General features: G+C 43.8%; 1 protein-coding gene and 2 gene segments (V, D, J or C); 1 reads left to right on the top strand and 2 right to left on the bottom strand.

Annotated features, from left to right (window-relative positions):
- LOC115389295 (Ig kappa chain V-III region MOPC 63-like) overlaps positions 1–19,357 on the bottom strand; it is a 204,960-nt gene that overhangs the window by 150,606 nt on the left and 34,997 nt on the right.
- Positions 7,187–7,692, bottom strand: LOC115389305 (Ig kappa chain V region 3381-like). The segment is given in 2 exon segments: positions 7,187–7,518; positions 7,626–7,692. Coding segments are annotated over 2 exon segments (384 nt in total).
- LOC115389290 (uncharacterized) lies at positions 8,670–13,643 on the top strand. 2 transcript variants are annotated; one of them, XM_030092801.1, is made up of 7 exons: positions 8,670–8,925; positions 9,202–9,565; positions 9,739–9,887; positions 10,696–10,770; positions 11,048–11,434; positions 12,442–12,674; positions 13,372–13,643. In XM_030092801.1, the coding sequence occupies exons 2-7, from the start codon at positions 9,543–9,545 to the stop codon at positions 13,477–13,479; spliced, it is 975 nt and encodes a 324-aa protein (XP_029948661.1). In that variant the 5' UTR covers positions 8,670–8,925; positions 9,202–9,542; the 3' UTR covers positions 13,480–13,643. The 2 variants fall into 2 exon arrangements, with proteins under 2 accessions (XP_029948661.1, XP_029948660.1); XM_030092800.1 differs by lacking the exon at positions 8,670–8,925 and having other exon boundaries at positions 9,125–9,565.

Below are 19,357 nucleotides of genomic sequence, written 5' to 3'. Positions count from 1 at the left end.
TGCCTATGCCACAGGCCGGCTCTGCCTCTGATGGTTATGATTTTATCATTAAAGAATTTAAGAAAGTCATGGCAGTTTAAAGATTCTGGGATTATTAGTTCCACTACAGTATGACTGTTTGTCAGTCTGGCTACATTGTTGAACAGAAACCGAGGGTTATTTTTGTTTATTTCTATTAAACAAGAGTAATATAATGTCTTGGCTTTAAAAAGAGTTTGTTTATAGCTTAGCAAGCTACATTTCCAAGCCTTCAGAGATTGTTCTGATTTAGATTTACGCCACAGTCTTTCTAATTGCCAAGTTTTTTGTTTGAGAGCACAGGTTTCAGAATTAAACCATGGAGCAACGCGCCTGGGTCGATTGGTTTTCAGCTGCAACGGAGCCACTGCGTCGAGGGCAGATTTTAGTGAGTGCATAGCACTGTCAACGAACTGATCACTATTATCACCACTGGTCAATAAGCTCATTTCTGTGAGTTCACAAGATAATGCAGCAAATGCAGGCTGGATCAATTCTTTGTACCGAGCCACAGATTTTTCAGATAATGTCCGTATCAGCTGAATTTTATCTTTTTGAGCAGAGTAGTCTTCAATTAAAACCTGAAAAGTAATCAAAAAATGGTCTGAGAGTATGGGGTTCTGAGGGAGAACATTTAGGTCAATGACCTCTATCGCATATGTTAAAACCAGATCCAGGGTGTGTTTGTGACTATGAGTGGATTCATCAACATTTTGAGTGAAACCGATGCTATCTAATACTGCAATAAACGCATTACTCAAACTGTCACCAGAATCATCCACATGGATGTTAAAGTCACCTATTATCAGGATCTTGTTATGAGTCAATACTATATTGCTTAAAAACTCTGAGAACTCAGTTAAAAAGTCAGAGTAAGGACCAGGAGGTCGATACACAATAATTAATAACACAGCTTTTTGATTCTTCCAATTTGGACAAGTAAGCGTTAGTATTAAGTAGGGCTGGGACGACGCGTCGACGTCATCGATTACGTCGACGCAAAAAATACGTCGACGCAAAAACTGCATGTCGATGCGTCGTTCCAGAATAAAAAAAAAATGGCGGCGGCATCGAGCAGCAGCAATTATTTAGATTCAACCGATTTAGCCGCACTTAGCGGGGGCCACGGCAGGGGAGCTTCAGTGCAGGACATAATCTCTGCAAAATCGCTCTTTTGGGCTATCTTTTTTTCATCCATCGCCAGTGTTATCATAAAGTCAGCTCGTCTACCGTCTTCAGGCGAGTCAGCTGACAGTTTTCGCTAACTTAGCCACAATTAGCTCGGATGGGAACGTTTGAACTCCTCTCCCCAGAAGAGAGGCACTTTGATTCAGCCTCGGCTGTCACGGCGCCTTGGTGCCTGACTTCCAGGGGCCGAGGTGGGGTCGATTGGGTAAACGGCCCGGAGTTGCTCCACGGCGGCGACGGGAGAGCTCCGGCAGCCGAGGCCTGCTTCACGCGCCTCCGTGGTTATGCGGCGGGTCCCCGCGCGCTCCATGGCCGGCACGGAACGCGTCTCCGCCCGGGAGCGGAGATCCGGAGCTGCCGCGCCGCGGCTTGCTCCACGGACGCACTTGAAGCAGGCTGCGGCTTCCAGGGGCCGAGTGGAGCTGCCCCATGGAGGCTGACGGGAGAGCTCCGGATCTCTGCTCCTGGGCGCAGATGCGGCCGCGGAGCGCGCGGGGACCCGCCGCATAACCACGAAGGCGGAGAGGAGCTCCGCAACGGATTTAAAAATGAATCGTTAGATTAATCGATGCATCGACGAACTATTTCCTAGATTAATCAATTGCAAAAATAATCGTTTAACCCAGCCCTAGTATTAAGTTTTCAAAAGAGTTTAATTTAACATTAGTTTTGGGTTTAAGAAGAAGACTGGGTAACACTTTACTTGAAGCCCCCCTGCATAACACATTATAAGTACATTCACAAAGCATTATAATGCCATTATAACATGTGTAGCTGTAGTTATAAACATTCATAGATGATCACAATGCCAGGACCAAACCCTAACCCTAACCCTAACCCTAACCCTAACCTTAATCCTATGCTGTATACTGCTGTATAGTGAGTTATAAAGCATTGTGATCATGTATTAGTGTTTATAACTACTTATAATGTGTTATAAAGAGGGGCTTCAAGTAAAGTGTTACCGAAGACTGGAGTGCGATATTACTGCCACACCTCCACCTCGACCTGTCGATCTAGCTGTTTGGAAATTAACATAGGTTGGAGGGGTACATTCATTGAGCCTCACATAGTCATCTTGCTGAAGCCAAGTTTCTGTTAGAGCAAGGAGATCAATGTTACTGTCACCGATAAGGTCATTAACTAACAGAGATTTAGTGGAGATTGCTCTAATGTTTAGTAGACCACATTTTATGTATTACCTACTGGAAAAGTTATTCTGTCTCGTACAGGTGTTAAGCTTTTTACCCAATTGACTATTTTTTTAATGCTTTGAGCACTATGGACAGACACAGTCTCTGTTTGCCTAGGTAAACCTCCATGCTTGACTTGTAAAAATCCGGGAGCAGGAGTAGTGACAGGATCAACAAGATCAACAGAGGAGCGTTCTACACGACTGCTCTGCGCCCGGGGCTCATAGCTGGTTTGTCAATTTGGAGTACTAAGCCGATCAGCCATATTGTGCGCTAAAAGGGCTGCACCATCCAAAGTTGGGTGGATGCTGTCCCTGCGGATGAGCCCAGGCTTTCCCCAGAAGGTGCACCAGTTGTTTAGAAAAATAACTCCGTTTTCCTCACTCCATCTAGACAACCAGCGATTGAATGATGAAAGTCAGCTATACATTTCATCATTGACCAAATTGGGCAGGGGACCAGAGAATATTACGGCATCAGACATCGACTTAGCCAATTCACACACCGAGGCTACTTGTAGTTTGAGCACCTCTGATTGTCTCCGCCGGGCATCATTACCGCCTGCGTGAATCACGACTCGACGGAATCTCCTACCTTCCTGTTTTAAAAGCCTAAGGTTCCCCTCGATGTCACCCACTTTGGCCCCCGGGTAACACCTAACCTTCACCGCTGGCAGCTTCACGTCTCTAACTATAGAGATGCCAATCACCAGCGTGTCCAGTTCAGCCGGTGTGTCGTCGCTGAGGGGAGAGAACCTATTGCAGACGTGAAGCGGTTCTTGGAGTGCCATGTGGCGGTGCTTAGCACTAGCCTTCCTCCGGACTGTCACAAACCAGTCCTGGTCTTGCCCCGGCTGCTCGGGACATGCTGCGGGGCTAGGCTTGCTAACACTCCTCTCACTGCAGGAGCGGGCTGCGAGCCCTGCCGCTACCTCGCTGTAGCTAGCGCTGCCCTGCCCCTCACATCTGCGCAGCCGCTCCTCTAACTCGGTTACCCTGGCCTCCAGCGCTGTCAGTACACTGCACTTTACGGAAATACCCCTATCGTCAAGGGAGGCAGGGTTCTGACTAAACATACGGCATACTGAGCAGGAAAGAAAAGAAGATAGAGGGGAGGACGCCATAGCGGTCCCGGCGGACCAAGCTAGTTAGCACGCTAAGCTAGTTAGCACGCTAAGCTAGTTAGCACGCCCGTGGCGCTGACGGCGGAGAAGAAATGTAATTCACGAGAGATCACTGGTCAATCGGGGGCGAAAATGACCCTGATTTTTTTGATTGCTTCATGAATTAACAGAAATAGCAAGAGAGAGACAGCAAGCACTTCAGTTGCTTGCAAGCTACACCAACAAGGAAAACACTCACCTGAGTGACGTCAGCCAATCAGCGCAGGTGCCAAACTGAAGTGTGCATAATCAAGCAGTGGCTGAGAGACAACAGCCTCCAACAGCCTCCAGCTAAACTCAGAAAGAACAGAGACCCTCATTATTGCCCCAGACAGTGCCATCCCCGCTATTGAGTGGCACTTTGGTGATCTGAGCCTCTCAACCAAAACTGAACTGAGGAACCCTGGGGTGATCTTCGACAGCGCCATGTCACTAGACCACCACTCGAGGCAGCTGGTTAGAAACCATTTCTTCCAGCTGTGCAACATTGCTAAGCTCAGACCCATGGTGTCTAAAAATGAGCTTGAAATGGTCACTCACGCCTTTATGTCCTCAAGGCTCGACTACTGTAACAGCTTATTCACTTGTCTCAACAAGAAAGAGCTCACTCGTCTCCAGTATGTTCAAAACTCAGCTGCGAGGCTGCTGACCAGCACCAACAGGAGGTCCCACATTACACCCGTGTTAAAATCCCTGGCTCCCTGTTGCATTGCGTATCCAGTTTAAAATCTTGGTGCTGATCTTCCGAGCTCTACATGATCAGGCTCCCACGTATATCAGAAACCTCATCACACCCTACAGCTCGGCCCGAAGCCTGAAGTCCTCTCACAAGAACCTCCTCAGAGTCCCCTGTACTTGTCTTAAAACTAGGGGTGACAGCTCATTTACATCCACTGCCCCACGCCTCTGCAATGAGCTTCCTCCGGACCTGCGCTCCTTGGACTCGGTGGATGCCTTCAAGAAACTCTTAAAGACATATTTGTTTCAGAAGGCATTCTAGACCCCCAGTCAGTGCTGTCTTGGCAGTAACATATACTCAGTGTTGTGCTAGTTACTGGAAAACAGTAACTAGTTATAGTTACTAGTTACTGCAATTCAAAAGCAACTCAGTTACTCAGTCAGTTATTAAAAACAAAAAGTAAAGTGTTGCTATGAAAAGTAACTATTTAATAACAAGTTCAAAACTGTCAACATTGCAAGCTCTGTACTGCTTGACATGCATTTTCATCACTGAACTGAACTCTGCTGAGCAATATCGTCTATATTTATACAAACACAAACACCAAGATGTTTCAAAGTGCAGATTTATTTCTGGCCAGAACAAACCAAAAAACTGAAAGAAAAAAAAAAAAAGTCAAAGTGCCTATCTGAAAACGTGCTCCCCTACAGCTCAGTTGACCTCTGCAGCCAGGTCAGAGTACAGCCTCCAGGTCAAAGTAGGGTATAGCATGCCACAATAGCTGGAGAAAAATAGCTGTGAATATACTGTAACAAACAACATTAGTTACCAGTTAGAACAGGGATGGTAACTTTGATGGTGGGGGCCACTGTTTTGGAATTGCGTGAACAAATCAATCTTCCAATATCAACCCACCAGCTGCCCATGAATGATTTAGAATAACACAACATAAAATGGCTTCACACAAGGAACACACACAACATAGCCTAATAAAATGAAAAAAAAATGTTCTTTCCTCAAGCAGTTTTGAAATAGGATTCTTCAGGTTAGCAGCACCATAACAATTGTTCCATCATATAGATTCTTTTCAAGTAACAAAATAAATTCTTATTCTTAGTGCATTCTTAAACAAAATAAAGAGCAAAAAAGCTCACATGGATAATAATTTTAACATAACTGTAAACAAAACAAAAAGTCCTTATTCTCGTTATTCTTACAGTCCTTATTCTTCTTTGACGAACCAGTGGTTGTACCTCATGATTAACAGCTTCTCAAACCTTTTGTCTGAAAGCCTGTTCCTCTTTGGAGACAGCACCAGACTCCCCAGGCTGAAGAGCCTCTCAACAGGTGCACTGGACGGGAGAGCTGCATTCTTCCTCAGACAAATTTCCTTTATTTTGGGGAACTGGTTGAGAATCTCCATGCTGGTGTCGGCTGTTTGCAAGTAATGTAGAACCTGGACAGGGAGGGTGGTTTGGGGTTTGAGGGAGGAAATATAAAAAACAAAAACAAAAAGTTGTTCCAAGACACAAGTTGCATCTAACATAAACATTTCTTTCCTTCTGCTCAACGAAGGAGAAGTAGTGAGCGTACTTCCACGAGAAGAAACTTGCCTTGGGTTCCGCCATGATGTTCTTCAAACAGGCCCCCACAACTCAGCGCACGAGCCTCATGGCTCTTCCTCCCCCCCCCCACCCCCCCCCACCCCCCACCCCCCGACACAGGAAGTAAACAAGGCTCAGCCGAGATAGTAAAATAACTTAAAATAAACTAATAAACGTATCGTTTAGTAACTATAAGTGAGTTATTGAATTTTAAAAATAATTCATTTGATTATTAGTTACTGCCAAAGTTACTTTTTTGGTAGTAACTAATAACGCGATAATGCGTTAGTCCCAACACTGCATATACTGTCTACATGATTTCTTTTCCCCTTGTTCTTATGTACTGTGAAATGTTTTTTTGTGATTTTTACACTGTGAAGCACTTTGTGATGCTTCATTTTTCCTTCTGTGAAAATAGAACTGATGTGCCTTGGCAAGAACTTCCATTTTTTGTCTCATCTGTCCATAGGACATTCTCCCAGAAGCTTTGTGGCTTGTCAACATATAGTTTGGAAAAATTCCAGTCTGGCTTTTTTATGATTTGTTTTTAACAATGCTGTCCTCCTTGGTCATTTCCCATGAAGTCCACTTCGGTTCAAACAACAACGGATGGTGCGATCTGACACTGATGTTCCTTGAGCTTGAAATTCACCTTTAGTCTCTTTAGAAGTTTTTCTAGGCTCTTTTGTTACCATTCTTATTATTCGTCTCTTTGATTTGTCATCAATTGTCCTCCTGCAGCCATGTCCAGGAAGGTTGGCTACAGTCCCATGAATTGTGAATTTCTGAATAATATATGCAACTGTAATCACAGGAACATCAAACTTTCGTGGAGCATCAAACTGCTTGGAGATGGTCTAATAGCCTTTACCTTTAACATGCTAGCATCCTTTGCATATTGGTTTAATTGTGTGTTGTGTTGTGTCTTCTGTTCTTGCTGTTTATTAGTTTATATGTCAAGAGTTCACAACTTAGGAAGTTTAATAAATCCTGAGCAGTTGACTTGAGGGAAAATTGTGTTGTCGTCATTCATTACACCGAGAAAAGAACAGTCAGACTCCAATAAAGTGTTTTTGAAAACATGGGAAGCATTCATCATGTGTGTTACACCACTACAACCATCTGGCTTCAATCAATAATGTTGTTAATTTGATAATGACCTGAAACTTGACCAGCCTCTGTAAATATTAAATAAATCTGTTGATACGTGTGTGTGTGTGTGTGTGTGTGTGTGTGTGTGTGTGTGTGTGTGTGTGTGTGTGTGTGTGTGTGTGTTCAGTGAAGTGTATCACTGAGCAGCAGTCACTTCAGTTTCTGAGGGAGGTTTTTGTACGACGGTTTTTCACTGTGTGAACACCCACTGACTGTTGGGATAATGAAGACTCTGACAGTAATAAACTGCAGCATCTTCAGCTTGAACTCCACTGATGGTCAGAGTGAAGTCAGAGTTTGATCCACTGCCTGTAAAACGACCTGGAGTCCCTGAATATCGAGTGCTGGCGTAGTAAATGAGCAGTTTCGGAGGTTGTCCATCTTTCTGTTGGTACCAGGCTAAATAGTGTGTCCTGCCAGAAACATGGACATCCTGACTGGTCCTACATGTGATGGTGACAGTTTGTCCCACAGCAGAGCTGACTGCTGCAGACTGAGTCACTGTGAACTGGCCTCTGGACTCTGAGGAGACACAGACAGAAAGAGAAAGCAGCCTCATGGTTTTGTGGGCTTCATTTCAGAGGGACGGATGTTCATAGAGGAGAGGAGTTGGATTCTCTGGACTTTACCTGTGAAGCAGCAGCAGAGGAGAGTCCAGATGAGGATGCAGATCACACTCATGTTTGTGATGAGGAGGATTTCTCTGTCTTCTGTTGTCCTGAAGGACAGCCGTCAGTCATCCAGTCTTCAACTGTCAGGACTATAAACTCTCCCAGAGCACTGGAGCATGGTGCTGCTGATGCAAAGTAGCTCTCTATGGAAATGCTCTGACTGACTCCAACAGGGACTTGGATCACTTTAATCAATGAGTGTCACACTACAAGGTCATCATAAATGAAACCTCTATTTTCATCATGTTCACTTGCATCAAAGAAGACATTTTGTTGTTTCTCAGATGTTTCACTTGAAACTGGAACCATTCTACTATGCACAACAATTATTTCACTGGGCTTTTAAAGAAAATGTGATAAATGAATGATGGACCCTTCTGCTCATGATTTAAAGTTTGAAGTCTGAAGTACAAAGTTTTCTCCTTTTCTCTTTTGCAGTGAAACCTGTCTGTTCCATGGTTCACCAGTGATGTCTGTCTGTTGTCTTGGTTACAGTGTTCAGAGACAGAAGTGAAACATTTCAAAGCAGTTTCATTCAATCTTAGAACAAACTGCAGGAAGTGGAAGCTTCTTCAGCTGCAGGCTGCAGGAGGGAGTTTGACTTCCCCAATAGAAGAGGAGGAGGACTTCCTGTCAGACTGGACTCTCAACTGCAGGATATATTTTAATCTTTCAACCCTGAATCCACAAAACTACCTTCAGAGAAAACTGAACTGCAGCCTCGAATACGTTGCTCAGAAGAATGAATTTTATTCCTTTCGATGTTAATCTTCAACAGATTTTCATTGCGTTGGTTAAAATTGATTTTCCTTTTCTTTGACCATGTTCATGGATCAGAATTACCTTGCATATTCTTCTAAAAGACATTTTATTCTCATAAAATGACATGATCTTTTGTGGAAATGCTTTGTTGTGTTTTTATACCTTACATCTTGGTCACATGATGAAGCAGTCTCAGCAGTGTGGAGCTGCTGAGAGCTCATTAAAAGAGCCGGTTGTCTATTTAGCCTGCTGAACCTCCACCAGGTTGCTGTTGCTAAGGACTCGTCTGAAGGAAGTTGATATGTGTCCGGGACTGGATTTTTTTTTAAGAACGGAGTTTAGCTCTTTAACTAATGAGGGCTCACCTGCAGGTGACGGTAGTGCACTCGTATGGGGTGCAAGCTGCCGTTTAACATTAAAGACGAAGAAGCCACGTGTGACTCCGCCGGATTCAACCCGATTCACACGTGTCTCCCCCACTTTCCATCAGACCTCGGTAAGTGGCCCCCCCCGCCAAGTTCTTTATTATCTCAAAACATTAAGTGATATTGCTGTTATTTCTTCCGTTGTAGCACCGTGTTTCTAACCTTTTAACTGTGGAGTTTAGTTTTGCTGACACAGGAAGTGACTTAGGGCAAACTTGCTGTTGTGTGAGTGTGTGTGTGTGTGTGAGTGATTTAATTGATTATAACGTATTTGTTCACAGAAAATAATAAATGCTCACTAAATGTGAAGTCTGTACTGATTGTTTTTCATTTTTCTTGTTTTGCAGCTTCATTGCAACATTTGCCATACACACACCACTACACCCATACATACACACACTCATCAAACCAAAAGCACTTTTAAGAGCTACATATTGTCTGTCCCTCTCTCTCTCTCTCTCTCTCTCTCTCTCTCTCTCTCTCTCTCTGTGTGTGTCTGTGTCTTTGTCTGTCTGTTCCTTTTGTGTAGTGTTAATTCTGTTTGTGTTTGTATTGTATCATATGGTTTTGTGTTGTCTGTTTTTATATTTGTGTTGTCTGTTTCTGTGAGCCATGTCTTGCAATTCTGGTGCAAGGGTCTTTGAAGATCCAGGAGAGGCTAGGTTGCACATGGCATCATTGATTAGCGATGCATTTGTCCAAGAGGCCAGGGTGAGTATTTTCATGATCAACAACTACCCAAATCTATGAACATTGCTATTACTTTTTACTGATGTATTGCAAACTGTCAGTTAGGTCCTTGTGTGCAGCTGTGGAGTAATGCTTAGTTTTAAATGTTGCCGTCTTATGTTGTAACTTAGAACTTTGTTGTTATACTTGTTAAGTTTCATCTCAAACTCTGCAAACATGTGGGAAGCCATGGCCAAAGACAATCCTGCTGCTCCTCCCAAAAAAAAGAAAAAAAGCAGGAAGAGATCCCTCCCCTATTCAGCTGTCAAAAACAGATGTGGGAAACGTCGGCTAACACAATCAGGTTTGTTATTTGATTACGAGAAAGTATTTTACAAAAACTTGTAATATATAAAGTTTTTATTTTGTAGGGCACCAGTATGGATGTAAGTTTAAAAAACACTACTTTGAAAAGGCTGTCGCAATGTGTCAAACATTTTCACTAGAAATTGAGATTTTAAAAACCTGTGACTGATGAACCTTGCTTGTGTTTAATGTGCCCAGTTCTGGATCATGTGTGAAAAATGTAAATTGTATTTGTAATAATGTGGACATTTTTTTCTTAGTTTCTTTGCCTTAAACCGACACTAAGGAACTTTTCAACCTTAATAAAACACTTTAATATCTTTTATGACGATACATCGACTTACAACTAGTTGAATGACCCCTCTGTCACGGCCTGAGGGTGTCAGTATTGCTTTCACTTGGACTCAGCAGCTGTGAGGAGGGTGGTAGGAACCCTGTGCACTAAAAAACTCCAAATGTGCGAACTGCTTTACGGCATGCGTCACATCATGATAGAACATTGTTTAGCCACCATTAGATTCATGACCTCGTCGCTATCCATCCTTCACACAGCCACTGGAAACAAATGAAGCCGAGTTCAGTCCGACAGCACGCCACCGGGAGCAGCAATTTACCACGCCACATGCTCGTCCTCATGGGAACTGTAGTATTCCTTCAGGAAAAACGCTACCGCTTTGGTCCACTGGCGCCGCCAAAATCAACAAAAACTGAAAGTTCCTTAGTGTTGCTTTAAGTCATTATGGATCATTTGCATATTAAAATGACTGTGTACTGTAGTTTTTGATTGATTTAACCCAACTCTGCAGCTGGACAAGCCAGAGGAAGGCACCCTGTTCATGAGGACAGCCATCAGATCGAAGATCAGGAGTTAACAAGCCTTGGTGAGTGCACTGATTTAACAATCAAAGCATGTCATAGCAAACTTCCTGTTTTGGTATGGAGTTTTGTCACTGTCTTGTCCTGTGTTGGTTATTTGATGTTCTGGGTCCTGTTAGTTGTATGTCGTAGTCGGTGTCTTTTTCCCTGTTACATTCTGGTTTCCTGTTTTATTTTGAAGTCTGGTGGTGTCATCCCTGTCTTCCTCTCTTTTGATTACGTCATACGTCTCTCCTATGTCTGATAGTGCCACCTGTTTATTTATTTATTTTTTGTTTTTAGAAACACGTCTTCAAGAGTTAAGGGATACTCTTGTGGAAGTCCCGATCCCAGAAACGACAAATGTGGTTTCTGCCTGGGAACAGAGGCAGCTTCTCACTAATGCAAAAATGAAAATAGCTAGGACGACACTTTTGGATTCAAAACTCTCTGCTGAGAGACTAATCACCCAGAAATGCCACAGATGCTCTGCTCAGGAAGCTGTTGTGAGGTGCCTGGACTGCGTACCACTAGACATGGAGTTCCTTTGCGCAAAGTGTGATGTGGAAGCCCACAAGAGGAACATCTTCCATGACAGGGAAGCACTCATCCACGGGTTTCTTGAGCCCATTCCCCCAACAACTGCTGTGGTGATGGATGACAGTGGCCAACCTCAGTTTTGTGAACAAGGTATGTATGCATGAACAATACTTTACAATTGGGGTCTATAACCCTGTTCCTGAAGAGCCCCTTTATAGCATGTTTTAGTTCTCTCCCTGCTTCAACACACCTGAATCTAATGATTCTGTCCCCACCAAGCACAGAGCAAAGCCCATTAATCAGTCTGTTAATGCCAGCAGCAGGTGTGTTGAAGCAGGGAGAGAACTAAAACATGCTAGATAGGAGCTCTCAAGGAACAGGGTTGGAGACCCCTGCTTTGTCAAATGTCCAATTATACTAAAATTCCTTAAATGTTGTGTATCTTTGCACATTTGGAAGAGGGCTATGGCCAATATGTGTTATATTGTGGGGCTATTTTAGAATGAGTTCAGTGTTTCAGGAAATGCATTTAAGAGTTCATAGAGAAACTGTAAATACACCTCTTATGCCTGTTTCCCACTGAATTGCAGTATGCCAGTTGCCTGTTTCTACTCCATCCATCTGTGAATGCTCCCAAGACCCCACAGTCATTCCAGGAAAGCATATTTCTGTGGTTACGATCAATGGGATGTTTTTCTGGAAGTGCAATTTAAGTATTGTTTGACAGAACTTAACCGCTGTGAGCAATGTAAACCTTTTTCAATCCTGGTCATTTTTCGGCAACTTCCAAATGCCATGTTCAATATCCAGTAAATTGTATGTACAGCTCTGTAAAAACACATTATGATCATGAATTTGATTACTGCTCCCCGACTCTGGAACTCTCTCCCACCAGGCATCCGCAACTCGGATTCTCTTCCTCAATTCATATCCGAACTCAAAACCCACCTGCTTCAATCTGCTTATCACCCGTGATCTCTCTTTTTGCTGGGCTACGCTGTCTTTTTCCTTGCTGTTTTATTTATTTGTGATATCATTTTAATCTCGTGTAAAGTGTCCTTGAGTGTTGTGAAAGGTGCTATGAAATAAAATGTATTATTATTATTATTGTACGGTAATTACTGCAGTGTCTGAAGCCATTGTTTTCTTGTTCACAGGAAAGCATGATGTCTGCTTGCCACAGAAATCCTGCCCATCCTGCTCTGCAGAATGGACACCCGATGTTAAAGACCTCCTTAGATATCGGTACTGGCCAGCCACAAGCAACTGCCAGACATTGTACAAATTTGATGTGTTCAGTACATTTGAGCACATGAAGTTGACTGCACCAGCCATGTCGAGGCAGGCCTTTCTTAAAATGTTGGAGCACAGATCTGCACAAGCTGGAAGGGTAAGTCTGCTGGAATGAAACTGGAACACACAAGAAATGTCTGTCACTGTATTCCAAATAACTGATTGTCAGCTTTCCTTTTTAAAATGCTAATGAAACATCTTATTTTAACATACAGATCGGCAGTATCTGTGGTGATACTTTTCAGCGCAGTTTCTTTGAATTTGCGTTCTGAGTCTTCAAAGTTACAACTTCAAATCATGGTTAACAGAGGCTGTGTCTGAATGTCCACACTATGCCCTAACCCCTCAGTCACTACATAGTGCTGAATCTGTTGGCGATTCGGACACGCAGCTCCTTACTTTGTCCCCCAGCGCTGATCACGTGACTGCCGTCCGGTACCATGGTAACCGCAATGCTCAATGGTAATATTAGCCGTCTAGGGAGCATCGATGCTCACTACTTTTTCAGATGTATTGTGGGAAATTTCTAGTGCACTTCTTTTTTGCTATCTGGACATTTGGACAGCCCTGGAAATGGCGTCTTCACTATGTAGTGCCCTATAGAGGGAATACTGTGGACATTCGGACACAGCCAGTGCCAATTTGTTGCTGCATCATACTGCCCTAGAACATCAAATACTACATACAATACAGCAATTCCAAATTTGTCTGTAGATGTTGCAATAATGACTGTCAATTCAGTGTATACTCGTACCTACTAATTATTCATCACACTTTCTCTATTTTCTCCCCAGTGGAAAGACCTGGCCTCCATCCTGGCAGCCAGCATGATTCCTAATCCCAGCCAACCTGCCTGCAGCCATGAAGCAATGGAGCACACATCGTTTTGTTCTGTTCATTAATATATATATTTTTTTATTAAAAGTTTTTAGGTCATGTACATGGTGTTTATTTGGTTATTGTTGAAACTTTACTCAGTACATCTATTAAGGTCAAGTGCAACTTTGAGGTGGAATACTTATATTTTAAATAAGTTCTCAGTACTTTGTCCAATAGTGATTAAATAAGAAGGGTTACCGTTAGTAGCATGAGAAGAATTCACATGTGTAGTTAGAGCTCTATAGAACTGTTATGTAATTTGTGATTATGTTTCCACAATTAAAAGCAATGAAATCGTTGTCCAAGCTGGTTCATTGACTGACAACTCTGAAGATCTACAAGAGTAGTCATGACATGTAAACTATTAGCACCATGCATTATACTTGGTATCTCACTGCATTTTCTTTCATTAATTTAACATACAGTAATTCATTTCATTTTGGAGAGAGACATTAATTAAATGACCTAACATCCTTTGGAATCACTTCACCCTGATAGTAGGCTGCAGTCTTTTACATTGCATAACACAAATTACAATCCCGTTGTCTATATGAACTTGAACTTCAAGTAAAAGGGTGTTTGCTGTAGACTGACAGTGAGCCTAGCTAGTTGTAAAATACAATAATATAAGTACAATACAGTAATAGAATAATAGAAAATAGTATTCTGGCAGGGAGGTAGGAAACTCAGTATAACTCTGTAGAATTGTACAGACAGTCTTGCTGCATGTTATTTTAATAATTGTGTTATTTTGTATAGCACTTTTACAGTGACCCAAACATGCTGTACATAGCATACAAAAACGTAAATTGTCACATACATCAACTTCTTGAATAAATTTTGGCAACTCACCTTCCCTAAAAACAAGTTTGACTGATTGCATCCAGTGAGGCCCTGAAAACGGTGTATGCAAGTAGACCTGGAGACTCTTCCAGGTCATGATAGTTAAACTTTGTCGTAGGACAACAGTGAAGACATCAATTTAAGTGTTTCAACCGAGGGAGTAACATAGTCAGTATGAAAACTGTGGTCACCTGCTCTTTCTCAGAAGTGACCTTTGAACCTTGAACCACACTTCTCAAGGCTTATACGAGGGTGGACCCAAAAGTTCCCGGACTGTGGTTATAACTTTTTATTTTTTAATCTTCGCAATTATTTGAAACCGTCACCTCCAAAATACTCTCCTTAGGCTTGAATACAACGCTGCACCGGAGATTTTCACTGTTCAGAAGAGTCGCCATGACCGTGCGTAACTGTGCCGATAAGATAGAACTTCGATTTCCCCTCCCCCACCTGTATGCCTGTCTTACCTTTCTGCTGCCGCTCCAGTTTCATCTTTGACAACAAAAAGCAGTCGCCTGGGGCCAGATCAGGGGAATACGGCGGTGGGGAGGCTGGCTGGTCACGGTTTTAGTCAAAAAATATGCTTTACGCACAACATTTCGTGCTATTTCTGTGCGTAACGGGGCGTCCTGTGGTCTGCTGCCTGTTATGATGAGGCCATTTCCGGGTGCCTTCGTCTCCCTGCTTCTAATAACCGCCTGAGGATGATCTGTCTGGATCTCTACAATACTCCCATCAGATCTGCAATGTCATCAAAAGTCCTGCATGGATCTACCAGGACTCTTCTTCAGTTTTTGTGACGTTTTCCTCTGTTCTGGAAGTGGATTGTTGTCCTCTGCGTGCCTGGTCTCCGTGATGTAATCTGATTACTCTTAAAGGGCCCAAACCACTCAGACACCCTAAGAATCCTTCTTAAAGAATGTCTGCAACATGGTGAGTGTTTCTGCCGCTGTTTTTCCCAATAAAAAGCAAAATGTTTTGACAGAGCGCATATCCGTGGATATCCGCCATCTTGAAAAATCGAAGAGCGGGGTTTAACTCTGTCAACATAAACAATGACTGTCAGCTGACCGCATCACGGGGGAAGACCAAACCTGGCACAGTTATGCATGAGGCTATCCTGTAGCGACATCTAGCGGCCAAAGTCGGAAATTCATTGTATTTTTTTATCAATAGAATCAGTCCGGAAACTTTTGGGTCCCCCCTCGTAGATCAGCTACAGACTAGGTAGACACATTTTTGGGAAGCTCTTGACCTGTACTATTGTGTCCAATAGTAAACTAGCAGGGTGGGTCAAAAATTAAGGTGAAATATGACGCTTAATACCTTTCCTCTCTTTTAACCCTCCTATCAGATTACAGGTAAAGTTGACCTTCTCTAAAGTTTGAAGATCTAAAAAAAATATATTTAAAATGACTTTTTTCCTGTATGAAACTTCTTGTGCTTGCCTTAATAAGTGTGATAATCATAAAATGAAAAAGCGTAATTTCACATACTTGCAACCACATGTTTACATCACAGAGATACTGCTCAGGTAAATTTGACCCGTCAGTCAAACTACAGGTATAAGGATGTCAGAAATGTCAAATTATGTCTTTATTTGCATTGCCACTGTGAGACATATTTCATCACACACACACACACACACACACGTACCGCTTTATCAGTGTTGGGAGGGTTACTTTTAAAATGTATTCCCCTGCAGACTACATGTCTTAAAATGCAATCTGTAATTAATTCCCTTGGAATAGTCAAGTAATGTTTTCAATATTTTTTGGATTATTTTTAGTTTACTTCAAATTAGTCTAGCACAGTGTTTCCCAAACCTTTTGTGCCCAAGGCACACCAAAGGACTGCCAGCTTTACTGGGCTACACTGTGGAACTGTAGTTCCTCTATACAGTCAAAGAGGAGTTTTGGGAGCAGGTTGATTTCCAGTGAAGCTGAAACAGGAAGTCATGTTAAAAAGGCCACAAGGTCTGCTTTGATGTTGTGGAGGGAAAATGTTTGGAAGAGGTCAGCGCAGTGCTGGGAGACGGGGCAGATGGGGGCCCCTTAAATCCAATCAAGCTTATGTGGTTTGAACAATAAGAAATTTGGACCAAATGTGTTAAATATGTGAAGCAGTATGTTAAAAATCCATTTTGAAGGCTTTTGTCACCACACAAGCATTACTAGCCAACTGTCCATAATCTCTTCACAAAAGACACACATATCTTCAATGTTGTAGAACAAAAACTTAAAAGGCTCCAGAATTACTTTTTTTTCTCATCATCAAAATCCAGTGTGGCCTCAAAGAAGTTTGCTAGCTTCTGCACAGCCTCCTCAGTGTATGATGTGTCGTCCATGTTCAAAATGTCAGGCATCTCCACCCCAGCTGAAAACAGTTGTGGGTTAGTCTGCACCCATTCTGCTGCTTTCTTTCAGTGAGCCACAAGGGCCATCATACTGGTCTAAAGAAAGAAAAGTGTCAATTGTTGTCAAGACATGAAAGGTCAACTCACACAATTTAACATGAAGTGGAGATCAGGCCTTCCTCTTCTTCAGTTAATTCCACCCCTGCACAACTGGAGCAGCTGTTTGTTGATGACTTTTCTTTCTCTCTTCAGCCTTAAAAGTATTATGTTGCATTAGATAAAAACAAAGGTCACAAAATCAGTTCATAAATCATGTCCGGGCATGGAAAACATAACATTGACTGTAAACAACAGATATCTATTGAGACAAAAGGAATGTAAACTGACCTCTGTCATGTCATCCAATTTTCACTTCAGGCAAAAAACTGGTGGCACCTCACCTGCCAGAAGGACTTTTGACTTATCTGTCCAATGAGCCAAATATCTTGCCATGACTATAATAGAAGGCAAAAAGGGTGAATAAATTAAAATCACACGTGCTGCCCTGAAATTATTCAATTCTGGCAACAAGTATGAGAATGGGAAAACAACAAGACAGATGAGATTTCAATGTGCAAATCTTCAATCGGTTAATCAAATTATGGCATTCTACCTTCCAAGATCAGAGTTTTTGATGAGCATGACACACCACCATTTTTGCAGGGTTGGCATGTCTGCCTACAAAAACATACAGACATATTATTTCATATAAATCAAATTAGCAATTAAGTAACTTTTTTGAATGAGCAGGTGAACAGTGTGTACAAAAACACTGATAAGTGCACTACAATTACTGTTAAAGCTAGGGCAGACAATGTTGTCCAAAAGCACTTTTTGTCATACTGAGTGAAATGCTCCTTGCCCCCTGGGAGAAGTCAATACATTATGTGTATGGAAAAAGGTGCGGAAAAAATCTGAAAACTGTAGCGACCACAGGACAGTAAAAACTTCAACCAATCGTAAAGCGCGGACAGCTCTTAAGGAACCAATCAAATCCCTTTGCCGTTCTACCAGCCCCCTGGGCGTACCTTTCAATGGCGTGCACTAGCCCTGGTTCAGTGCGCACGCACGTTGCCAAGGCGCTCTCGGCGCTCGCGGCTCACGTGAAAAATAGAACGAAGCGGAGCGGGCACGCTGCGCTCCTATGTGCGCTGTGTGCAGGCAGTCAGAAAAGTTAATAACATTTGAGGTGATCACAAACTCCGTGCGCGTGGCTCTTCCGAATCCAGTGCGTTTGCTCCCAACGGGAGCTCCTCCAATGGGGTGGGAGCTGGACGGAGCTGGGCGGAGCCTTGGGGAGATGCTACATTCGTGCTGCATGCTAGTTTTCCAAGATCGCCGACCCTAGCTTTAAATAAAATGCCACTTTTTTATGTGCCTCTACGTGGCTCTGCAACTTGAGCAATTCTGCAGGATTGAACTTCAGGCACAGTGGACAGTGAAACTGCATGCAGCATGTCCTGCAGTGTTCATTATTGGAGGTGGTGTCCACTCTGATAATTGAAATATGCATCTGCAAGAGAAATTATGTTGTGATCAGGATACGGTGCTTCTCCAACAACCACCCATGGGTCACCCCTGAACTGAAAGTCCTCCTGAACCTAAAGAAAAAGGCTTTCATCTCAGGGGATAGAGATGAGCAGAGGAGAGTCCAGCATGAGCTCCAGTGGAGGATCAGGTGGGCCAAGAAGGACTATGGCAGGAGGCTGGAGGAGCATCTGGCCCAGAACAACGCTTGGGATGTGTGGAGAGGACTGAAGAACATCTCTGGATTTGGGCAGAGTGTCAGAGGGGCAGCCGATGGAGAACAGCGCTGAGCGGATGAATCAAACTGTCTTCTCCCCCGCCCCCCCAGCTCCTCTTCCGGTCCTCCCCTCTCTTCACATGTCTCCAGCCCAGGTGACATCTCCCCCCTTCCTCGGCCACAGCCAGTTTCACCAGACCGCTCCTGCCCCACACTGACTGTTTCCAGCACCAGCCCCCCCCCCCCCCCCCCACAGATCAGGTGAGGAGAGATCTAAGGCGACTGAAGCACAGGAGATCTGCAGGACCAGACAGCATCTGTCCCAGGCTGCTGAGGACCTGTTGGACCAGCTCTGCCAGGTTCTCTGCCCCCTCTATAACCCGAGCCTCAGCCTGGAGACGGTCCCCGTCCTGTGGAAGACCTCCTGTATGGTCCCTGTTCCCAAAACAGCGCACACCAAGGAACCGGCCCACTACAGACCTGTGGTCCTGACCTCCCCCCTCATGACGACCATGTAGCGGTTCATCTTGGTCCACCTCCGCTCCGTGGTGAGCTCCTCACTGGACCCGCTGCAGTTCACCTACAGGCCCAACATCGGGGTGAAGGACGCCGTCATCTACCTGCTGCAGCGGGCACTCACCCACCTGGAGACTGCCGGCCGAGCTGTGAGGGTCATGTTCTTCAACTTCTCCAGCGCCTTCAACACCACCAGGCCAGCACTGCTGCGGGGGAAGCTGGAGGACGCGGGAGTGGACGGACACATGGCTGCCTAGACCATCGACTCCCTCACTGTCCGTCCACAGTACGTGTGGCTGCGCGGCTGTGAGTCAGAGGCGGTGGTCTTCAGCACGGGGACGCCACATGGACACGTCCTCTCATCTTTCTTCTTCACCATACACACCTCGGACTTCACCGACAA

Source organism: Salarias fasciatus, chromosome 5 (genome assembly GCF_902148845.1).
Source record: "Salarias fasciatus chromosome 5, fSalaFa1.1, whole genome shotgun sequence".
In the NCBI taxonomy this organism is placed as follows: Eukaryota; Metazoa; Chordata; class Actinopteri; order Blenniiformes; family Blenniidae; genus Salarias; species Salarias fasciatus.
This window is presented reverse-complemented; position numbering and strand designations above follow the sequence as displayed.